This window comes from Salvelinus fontinalis, chromosome 35, assembly GCF_029448725.1.
Source record: "Salvelinus fontinalis isolate EN_2023a chromosome 35, ASM2944872v1, whole genome shotgun sequence".
NCBI classification, from domain to species: Eukaryota; Metazoa; Chordata; class Actinopteri; order Salmoniformes; family Salmonidae; genus Salvelinus; species Salvelinus fontinalis.
In genome coordinates this window covers 33,018,861-33,028,527 of record NC_074699.1, presented here as the reverse complement: position 1 = coordinate 33,028,527, position 9,667 = coordinate 33,018,861, and the positions used below count along the sequence as shown (strand labels likewise).

Genomic DNA, 9,667 nt, shown 5'->3' with positions numbered 1-9,667 from the left:
ACCCTTTACATAAAATGGTCTCATATACCTATGTAGTAATACTGAAGTTACTCTAGTAGTGATATTACAACAGTAATTAGCCACAGTGTCTGTTTTGACAAACTTAGTATGAAGTGGTACTAAAGATTTGTATAAACACCACAGATCGTCAAAGCAACATTTCTGACTTTGTGGTCCTCAGGATAGTGTTTTAAAATGTCACTTAAAGGGACATTACACTTTCAAATCAAAGTTTGTCAGACGTTTTCAAACCTCAAAGTAATCTAATGTAAAAACAAAGTAATCTAATGTAAAAACGAAGCCACGTCCTGCAACATTGGTTGTTTAGAAGCAGGAAACAGGAAATTAGACCGTGTTCATCAGAGGAATATAGCTACAAATATCTAACAAACTTTTAATTGAGTGAAATGTTCTTTAAAGATGTTTGCAGGTGTAACAAAGCGTGTTTAGGGAACGATAACTAGTCATTCTAAACAAGAGTCCAATTTTTTTTTTTTTTCTGGGAACAGGGTTGGGGAAAAACTCTGGGCCAAACATAAATTGGGAGTGGGACATCAATTTCATTGTCATTAATCTCATCACTCTTTTACAAAACAGTCTTTAGAAAAATAGTTACGTTCAACTGAGTAAGTCTCAAAGGCTGGTGTCTATAAATATATAAAAAGTCTTCTTCGCAGAGAAAGGTTTGGTCCTCTGAAGGTACTTGGTAGAACATTTTCATCGCTGTCTCCTTGATCCAAGTCTTTGTTAAAAAAGTGTAGAGACGGGGCCTGATTCTAATAGAATTTTAATCTTGTATCCTTGTTGAAGCAGCGTGAGGACTGGGCCCAGTCCCATTACAGCAACACCACTGTATCCTTAGAGAGATCTGGCCTGGTTTCAATCCAGCTACACCACAGTCTCCTTGCTCATGTCATTGTCTCCTTGCTGAGCGTACAGTGGATACTGGGACCAGTCCCACTCCAGCTACACCAAAGTATCCTTGCCCAGGAAACCATAGACGTTAAAACCAGTATATGGTGATAGCGCTGACGTCATCCACGTATTCCTATGAAGGCTCCCGATGGCGCATGGAATTATTTGAATTTGAAGTGCACCATATTGCTGAATGTCGCCAAAGAATCACTAAGGATCATGGTGAAGGTGGCAGTAACTAGCAAAGGATCATGGTCGATGTAGTTGTTTTTATCCTGCCTGAGAGCCTGCTCGTAGCTTTATGGTCCCTGATTGGTCTGTGTCAGCACCTGATCCTGTGTGACGTCAAATGTAGCAGTCAGAATAGATCACTATTTAATACAATTTCTCGCTTTGTAGCGAACTTTTAAATTATTCACCGTCAAGATTGAACTTGATCATGATAAACACATTTGGAGTCCAAAACGGGCGTAGAAATATAAATGTTTGGCCGTTCTGGCGATGGTTGACATAGGCTTTTTAGGGCAGACCAGGGCTTTTGGCACCACTAGGTTGCTATGCAGTAGCCAACCAGCAGAGCTTGTGACTTCACGCTCCTGACCGGACACTGGGGACCTGTTAAATGTGACACTAGACCCAACCCCATTCTGGCTACATCACAGTCTTCTTGCCAAAGTATCGTGGACACTGCACCCAGTTCCACTCCATCTACACCACAGTCTCCTTTCTGGTGTCCTTGCTAAGGAAGCTGAGGTTCAGTGTGTGGTGTGTGTGCATGGTTCGTGCTGGTCGGGGGATCTGTAGCCTAACTCTCTGGTCTGTCTGTTTCCACGTCCTGAACAGGTGGATGTGATAGCGCAGCGACACCTGGTGGTGGAAGAGAGCAGTTGATTTTTACCAGACAGTGGCTTAAAGAGATATTTTTTAAATATTCAACTTCATGCTCACTCCAGCACCACCCCAACATCAACATATGTGAAAACGGAGCATTTCTATGTTTTGTATTAATAAAGATAGACGAAGATAAGTGTTTCCAATGACAACCAATTGGTAGGCAATTAGTAGGCAATGCCTACTCATAATTGGTTAAAATCACATGATGCACACAGATGTCATTGGAAACGTTTATCTTCCTCTATATTTTTTACTACAAAACATAGAAACGCACCATTTTCACACATGTTTGATGTTGCGGTGGTGCTGGAGATGATGAGTATGACAAGGGAATACTGGGACATTTCTCTTTAAGTCAGGGAAGTTTGTAGTGGCTGTTCTAAAAAAAACAGAACCATGGATTACAATCTCTCCTGGTGCATAGACTACCTTCAGGGTGAGGAACCAGCTAACATTAAGTTGTAAAATACTTAACTTCCCCTTTCATTTAGGTGACTTCATTCATCCCCCTCCTCTCCCCTGTAACTATTCCATAGGTCGTTGCTGCAAATGAGAACGTGTTCTCAGTCAACTTACCTGGTAAAATAACGGTAAAATAAAAAAATAAATTTAAAAAATGCAAGCTGTGTTTGTTTACTTCCCCAACCAGGGCCATGTTGATTAGGGACCAAACTGAAGAAAACGGACAGCAAAGATGGTGGATAATGAAGACGTCGCAAAAAGTCAGTTAATCATTGCTTCCTGTCTGTGTAAGTGGGCGTTCCCTCTCTCGCTTGAGCATGCTTTCCACGTAAGCGTACATAGGTAAGCATGCACAAAGATGCTCACTTGAGATAGGGAACGTCCACTTACACATACAGGAACCTTGAAAAATGTTTTAAATGGTAAACTGCTTTGGTTTACACTATCATCTCTGACAGATAGTAATGAATGGAAGTCTATGGGATCAGCTAGCGTCAGCACAATCAGCTAGCTGATCCCATAGACTTTGTCATTGCGCTAACGCTAGTTAGCATTGGTGAAACTACCTCTAGCTTTCTTTATACTGGCCACAGAGACTTAAACATGTGTCCATGAGTTCAGCTGACTGGGGAAGTAGAAACAATCTTGCTTTAACCCTTTAATAATTATAGTATTATTAGTAATACCATTACTATTTACTATTTACCATTACACTATATACCAGTGGAGGCTGGTGGGAGGAGCTATAGGAGGACGGGCTCATTGTAATGGCTGGAACGGAAGAAATGGAACGGAGTCAAACATGGTTTCTGTGTGTTTGATACCGTTCCATTTATTCCATTCCAGCCTGTCCTCCTATAGCTCCTCCCACCAGCCTCCACTGCTATACACAATCCCAATGTAACCCCAACCCACAACAGCCCCAACAACTCACCACAGTCCAGAAGCAGTAGATGGTGAAGAGAGCCAGGGTGAGCACCATGAGTCCAACAGCCTCCATACTGTTACTGAAATACAGGTCCATGGCACCCTGCACACACAGCCATCCTGATAGGCTAGCCAGCGGCGTGATGAACAGGAAGCAGATGACGTCACCGCAGAGCGTCCGTCTCTGGTGCTGCATGGCTGGTGAGCCCAGCCACTGAGGAAGGGAGGGAGGGAGGGAGGGAGGGAGAGAGGGGATGTACTGTAATTAGAATGGATAGAATGACAGTAATATCAGTTCAATTCAAAATGACATTAAGCATTGCATGATTTCATATGTGCCATTCACTGACACTGAGAGGAGGCCAGGGAACATAAAGTTAGAGTGGGTAGACCAGACAACAGAACAATATAAATCACTGTTATGTACAAGTACAGTATCTACAGTAGATGGTGTTGGTTTTGGACTTTTGGATGAGTATCGAAAATCACATTTCACTTTAGAATTTGAGGCCATATCTCCAGGCCATATCTCCATTCATCTGTCAGATCAGCTGTTGTTTTCTCTCCTACTCTCTGTGTGTGTGTGTGTGTGTGTGTGTGTGTGTGTGTGTGTGTGTGTGTGTGTGTGTGTGTGTGTGTGTGTGTGTGTGTGTGTGTGTCCCTCATACATTAGCTCCCTCCATACAACACATGGTTCTTAACAGATTACCCGGTGCCAGTGGCCAACACACATGCGATAGGCTGGGAGGTGACCATTAATACAAGACGACGTAATGTCCTATCCTGTCCCGAGGAATCTCATAGAGATGCATTACAAAGCTCATATCTTTGCAATGGCTGCTTCTGTTTCAGCATGGGCAGTGCCATTGTGGGCAATGCTGTCTCCATTTAAAGTAGACAATCTCCTATTTTTCTACTTCTGAGAGTGAATTGGCAGTTTGTAAATAAACTGAAAAGGTGCATAGCACCACTTATTGTGCTGGAGTGTGTATAATCTGAAAGTATAGGCTGAAGCCAAGGTTGGTTATTCACTGCCACCTGCCATTATGGGATGGTTTCTCAGGAATATATTTCATTGGCTGAACCCTTCTGCTGACCTGGATGAAATTCTGGGATCCTTCCTTAAGCCATTGCAAGTCCCACCCAGTTGACTACTTCACAATGATGAAAGCCCTTGATATCGCTGTGCCCATGCTAAAACAGTGTTTGGGCCAAGTGAACCATCTATCAAACTCTATGGAGCAGCTACAGCTAGTGACAGGAAACACCTTCTAATCTGTTTCTCAGGCTAAGTGGCTTTACTGGTAAAAGCAGTCAGTGACATCAGACACTCCAATGTGAATCCAGCCAGGGGCTCTGTTCAGGAGGGTGAATTGTTACACAATGGCCAGATAGAAATGTATTGAATAGAATAGATAGGGTTATGTGGACTGTAGAATAGGGAATCGTTGCAGTTCTACACATTATATATCTATCTACAACCTGAATAATGTTTGTTTTCTTCTCTTCTATGAAGACTCCATCTTTGGGACAGCAGTTTGTATATTCCTTAATGGGTTTGAAATTAAGTGACATGCGGGTTGGGGTAAATTCCATTTCAATTGAGTCAATTCAGGAAGTGAATTGAAAGTGACCTCAACCCTGATAAATTGAGACTGCATAATATAGTTGATGTCCAGTGCATACGGAAAGTACTTTTCCCACATTTTGTTACTTCACAGTCTTATTCTAAAATGTATTACCCCCCCCCCATCAATCTTCACACTATACCCCATAATAACAAAGAAGAAAATTAAATTTTTAGCAAAGTTAATTAAATAAAAAAACTGAAAATATCACATTTACATGAATATTCAGACCCTTTACTCAGTACTTTGTTGAAGCACCTTTGGCAGCATCGCTGCACAGCTATTTTCAAGCCTCTGCAGAGATGTTTGATCGGGTTCAAGTCCGGGCTCTGGCTGGACCACTCAAGGACATTCAGAAACTTGTCCCAAAGCTACTCCTGCTTTGTCTTGACTGTGTGCTTTGGGTCGCGGTCCTATTGGAAGGTGAACCGTTGCCCATGTCTGAGGTCCTGAGCGCTCTGGAACAAGTTTTTTATCAAGGTTCTTTCTGTACTTTGCTCCGTTCATCTTTCCCTCGATCCTGATAACTCTCCCAGTCCCTGCCTCTGAAAAATATCCCCACAGCATGATGCTGCCACCACCATGCTTCACTGTAGGGATGGTGCCAGGTTTCCTCCAGACGTGACACTTGGCATTCAGGCCGAAGAGTTAAATCTTGGTTCATCAGACCAGAGAATCTTGTTTCTCATGTTCTGATTCCTTTAGGTGCCTTTTGGCAAACTCCAAGCGGGCTGTCATGTGCCTTTTACTGAGGAGTGACTTCCGTCTGGCCACTCTACCATAAAGGCCTGATTGGTGGAGTGCTGCAGAGATGGTTGTCGTTCTGGAAGGTTCTCCCATCTCCACAGAGGAGCTTTGTCAGAGTGACAATCGGGTTTTTGGTCACCTCCCTGACCAATGCCCTTCTTCCCGATTGCTCAGTTTGGCTGGGCGCCTAGCTCTAAGAAGCGTCTTGGTGGTTCCAAACTTCTTTTATTTAAGAATGATGGACGTCACTGTGTTCTTGGGGACCTTCAATGCTACAGAAATGTTTTGGTACCCTTCCCCAGATCTGTGTCTCAACACAATCCTGTCTTGGAGCTCTACGGACAATTCCTTCAACCTCATGGCTTGGTTTTTGCTCTGACATGCACTGTCAACCGTGAGACCTTATATAGACAGGTGTGTGCCTTTCCAAATCATGCCCAATCAATTTAATTTACCACAGGTGGACTCCAATCAAGTTGTAGAAACATCTCAAGGATGATCAATGGAAACAGGATGCATCTGAGCTTAATTTCGAGTCTCGTAGCAAAGGGTCTGAATACTTAAGGTATTTTAAAAAACATATACATTTGCAAAGAAATTCTCCCAAAACTGTTTTCGATTTGTCATTATGGGGTATTGTATGTAGATTAAAAAGGAACAAATATAATTCAATCCATTTTAGAATAAGGGGGGTCTGAATCCTTTCCAAATGCACTGTATGTGATGACTATTGTACTGTAGTTTTATGGTGTTTTTTTAGGACATCTATTTTGTACCACGTTTGACTCCGTTCGATTAATTGCAGTCCAACCATTAATTACAATGAGCCCGTTCTACTATAGCCCCCCCCCCCCCACAACCAGCCTCCTCTGGTGTGTGCACCCTTTCACCCGGAAAAGCACATGTGTGTGTTTGCTTATGAGTGTGTGTTTGTTAGTGTATGTGTGCTTGAGCGTGTGTGTTTGCTTGCATGTGTCTATGCCTTCATGCATGTGAGTGCATATGTCTCCGTCTCACCTAAAGCCACAATAAAACTTCCATGAAGTACAGATCTATGATCAGCTTCCCCTCCCTTATTACTAACCTTAATCAATAGTGGGGGGAAATGCTAAACTGACCCAAGATCAGCGTCTAGGGGTAACTTCACCCTACTCTTTCTCCCCTACCTCAGTGAGCGGCTTGGGCAGTCTCTCCAGGGAGTACTGGTGGTGGCAGAGTTCACAGCGGCTGCTGTTGGAGGCAGTGAGCCAGTGTTCCAGGCAGCCCCGGTGGACCATGGCCAGCGTCCCTGCACACTCACAGGGGGAGAGCAGCTCCCCGACACCCCCTCCCTCGTGGCAGATACGACAGAATGGCTCCTCACTACTAAGACTGCAGGACAACAGAGAGACAAAGTCAACACATGGCAAAACGGAGAGTCCAGGGATGAGTCCCTAATTGCACACTATTCCCTTTATACGACACCACAGGGCTCTGGTCTAAAGTAGTGCACTATATAGTGAATAAGGAGACATTTGAGACCCAGACAAGGAGCACGTAAGAGAGAGTCAATGGATGTTATTGTACATCATTTAAATCCCCTTATTAAAGGATTCTTCTATGAATAACCTCACATACAACTTCTCTAATCCCCCTCCTTCTGTACCATGTGTTCTAATCCTCTCTCTTCCTCACTGTGTTTCACTCTCTCTCCCTTGCCTCCCTTTGTGGGTGTTTTTGTGTGTGTGTGTGTGTGTGTGTGTGTGTGTGTGTGTGTGTGTGTGTGTGTGTGTGTGTGTGTGTGTGTGTGTGTGTGTGTGTGTGTGTGTGTGTGTGTGTGTGTGTGTGTGTGTGTGTGTGGTGTGTGTCTGTTCGTTTCCTAACCCACCTGTCGGTGCTGGGGCAGTGAGTCATTGAGGGGGAGTGGCCATAGCAGTCCATCACTTCCTGGGGACAGGGGTCAGACTCCTCCTCTCGTTCCTCCTCAGGCAAGAGCTTCATTTCCCCTACAGGACTGCATACCTGCGGGCCCAGAAGCTGCTCTGGGATCATGGCTGCTACAGAGGGGGCCATTCAATCAGACTGGTGTGGGGTTCTGCAATGGTATTTGTTGGCAGGAGAATCAGTTCAAAACAATGAAGCCATGTGGCTAAATCCAGGAGTTTGACGATCCAACTGTTTGACTGTGAGGCTGATTATGGCAAAATCAACTCCCAGTTTGAATTATGGCAGGGATACGCTTCCATATCCAGTAAGTAGCTTTGACATAGCCACTACCAATGACCTCTATATAAGACTATTATGGAAGGTCTATGTTCAGTAGAGTGTGTAGTCAATCCCAGTCTCTGGCCAGACTGAGGGAGCTCTGCACGCTACAGCGGCTGTGAGAAGAGAGATGAATCACAACTGAAATAACACATCCTTTCTAGGTCCCTTATTTGATTATAATTCCTTCTGTATAAGAGACACTGTTAATGGAATCTAGTTACTACCATGTCAAATATAAAGATGAATTTGTTATTATATCTGAACTGCACGTACTGCTTGATGGTGGGGAAACATGTTGACACCAATCAGACTGTAATACCTATTGAAGCTAGAATCTTTAGTTGCTACATCAATTTTTGGACTTATAAATTAATATCACTTAAAAATGCTTCATGAGCTTAGTTCAACTGTTGTAACCCATCAGAACCCAAAATATAAGCTTGTTTTACTCCAATATTTGTCAACAACGTAAACGTAAACACACACTTTATAGCGTTAAACATGGTTAAAACTATCATTTTAATACCATAGATGGTCAGTCCTTGCATCCATAGCTCTGTCTTTGAATTTGAGAGTGGTTCAATTTCTCCAGCCCTGTCCCTCAGTTTTTTACCAAAACAAAGGTGGGGTTTCTGCATTGTTATTGTATTAACTGCAGATTCTAGCTTTAAAGCCTAATAATGCAATGTTAATACAAAACACAACAAATGTTCAATGGAATTGACTAAATATCTGCTCATTTCAATTCATTTTTAATTAATTTTTTTAAGTTGTGTACTTCTTTTACTACCAAAGCCTTCTTGCAGAGACAGTATAGCCCACATGTTCCGTACCACAAACAATTTCACTGAATCACCAAAACACTAGCGCCAATACACCAATACCTAAGCTGCTACTGTAGGCACAGCCACGATTACACCAAACACACATGGGTCATCATTCTATGAGTAGACTGCCTTTAGGGTCATGTCATTCTGTCAATCTATTCATTTCACTTCATTGTAACATTCTGTCATGAAGAGCACGTGTTGAACTTCATAATAAATCCTCTTTTCCCAGGTCAAGAGGTTAAATAAAGTCGGTTCAAATCTTGATGTGGGACATGCCAAAATGGGAATTTTCTGAGGAAACAACTAATTAATTTGAATGTAAACACACTGCTAATGACATATTTAGAGAGAGAGAGAGAGGGAGACAGAGAGAGAGAGAGAGAGAGACAGACAGAGACAGAGAGGTAAACAAGTGATCTTACCATCCCAGTAGAGTTCTTCATGTCACCAGGCCTCAATAAAAAGTGTGAAGTCCTGAAGTCTCGAGGGCTGCTTGGTCTCTCTCTCTCTCCCTCTCTCTCTCTCTCTGTCTCTGTCTCTGTCTCTCTCTCTCTCTCTCTTCTCTATATCCCTTTCTGTGTGAGTTTCTGTGTGTGTGAGACAGAGAGAGTGAGAAACTCAGTCGCAGCAGTTGCAGCGTGTGTGTGTGTGGCTGCAGATGAAGTATCCTGAAGGTCGACCGGTCGGCCAGGGGGGTGAGAAGAGAACAGTAAAGGATTATCTGGAGTAGAGGAGGGGAGAGGAGAGTAGCCCTCCCCCAACCTCGGCCCTGATCAGACCAGAGACACAGAAATCCTATTCACATCACAGCCAGTTACACCAGGAGCCACTCCTACTCACCATAATATCCCCATAATCCTGTTACAGACAGCCTCAACCAAGGCCCTTTCACTCATTTAGGCCGCGTCTCGGTCCATATGGTAATGCTGCTCCTCCTTCCATGGAGGAGCGAAGGTGGTGGCTGAGGCAAGGGTTTTGGTGTACTCTTTTATTTTGGTTGATATTATTCATTTGACA

The 9,667-nt window shown here is 43.4% G+C and overlaps 1 protein-coding gene across 2 annotated transcripts; it reads right to left on the bottom strand.

Annotated features, from left to right (window-relative positions):
* Positions 1-380: 380 nt before the first annotated feature.
* On the bottom strand, positions 381-9,330 carry zgc:158785 (uncharacterized protein LOC791214 homolog). 2 transcript variants are annotated; one of them, XM_055900036.1, is made up of 5 exons: positions 9,073-9,330; positions 7,441-7,933; positions 6,740-6,944; positions 3,206-3,412; positions 381-1,782 (listed from the first exon to the last, which is right to left on the bottom strand). In XM_055900036.1, exons 2-5 carry the CDS (start codon positions 7,623-7,625, stop codon positions 1,624-1,626), a joined length of 756 nt encoding a protein of 251 aa, XP_055756011.1. In that variant the 5' UTR covers positions 7,626-7,933; positions 9,073-9,330; the 3' UTR covers positions 381-1,623. The 2 variants fall into 2 exon arrangements, with proteins under 2 accessions (XP_055756011.1, XP_055756012.1); XM_055900037.1 differs by having other exon boundaries at positions 7,441-7,647.
* Positions 9,331-9,667: the final 337 nt, after the last annotated feature.

What these genes read in the sequence shown, in the direction of transcription:
- zgc:158785 (XM_055900036.1), bottom strand. Translation starts at nt 7,625, where the DNA reads ATGGCCCCCTCTGTAGCAGCCATGATCCCAGAGCAGCTTCTGGGCCCG. An exon ending in CACTGCCCCAGCACCGACAG is followed by an intron (nt 6,945 to 7,440) that starts GTGGGTTAGGAA and finishes GTTGTCCTGCAG; the next exon opens with TCTTAGTAGTGAGGAGCCAT. An exon ending in TCTACTGCTTCTGGACTGTG is followed by an intron (nt 1,783 to 3,205) that starts GTGAGTTGTTGG and finishes TTCCACCACCAG; the next exon opens with GTGTCGCTGCGCTATCACAT.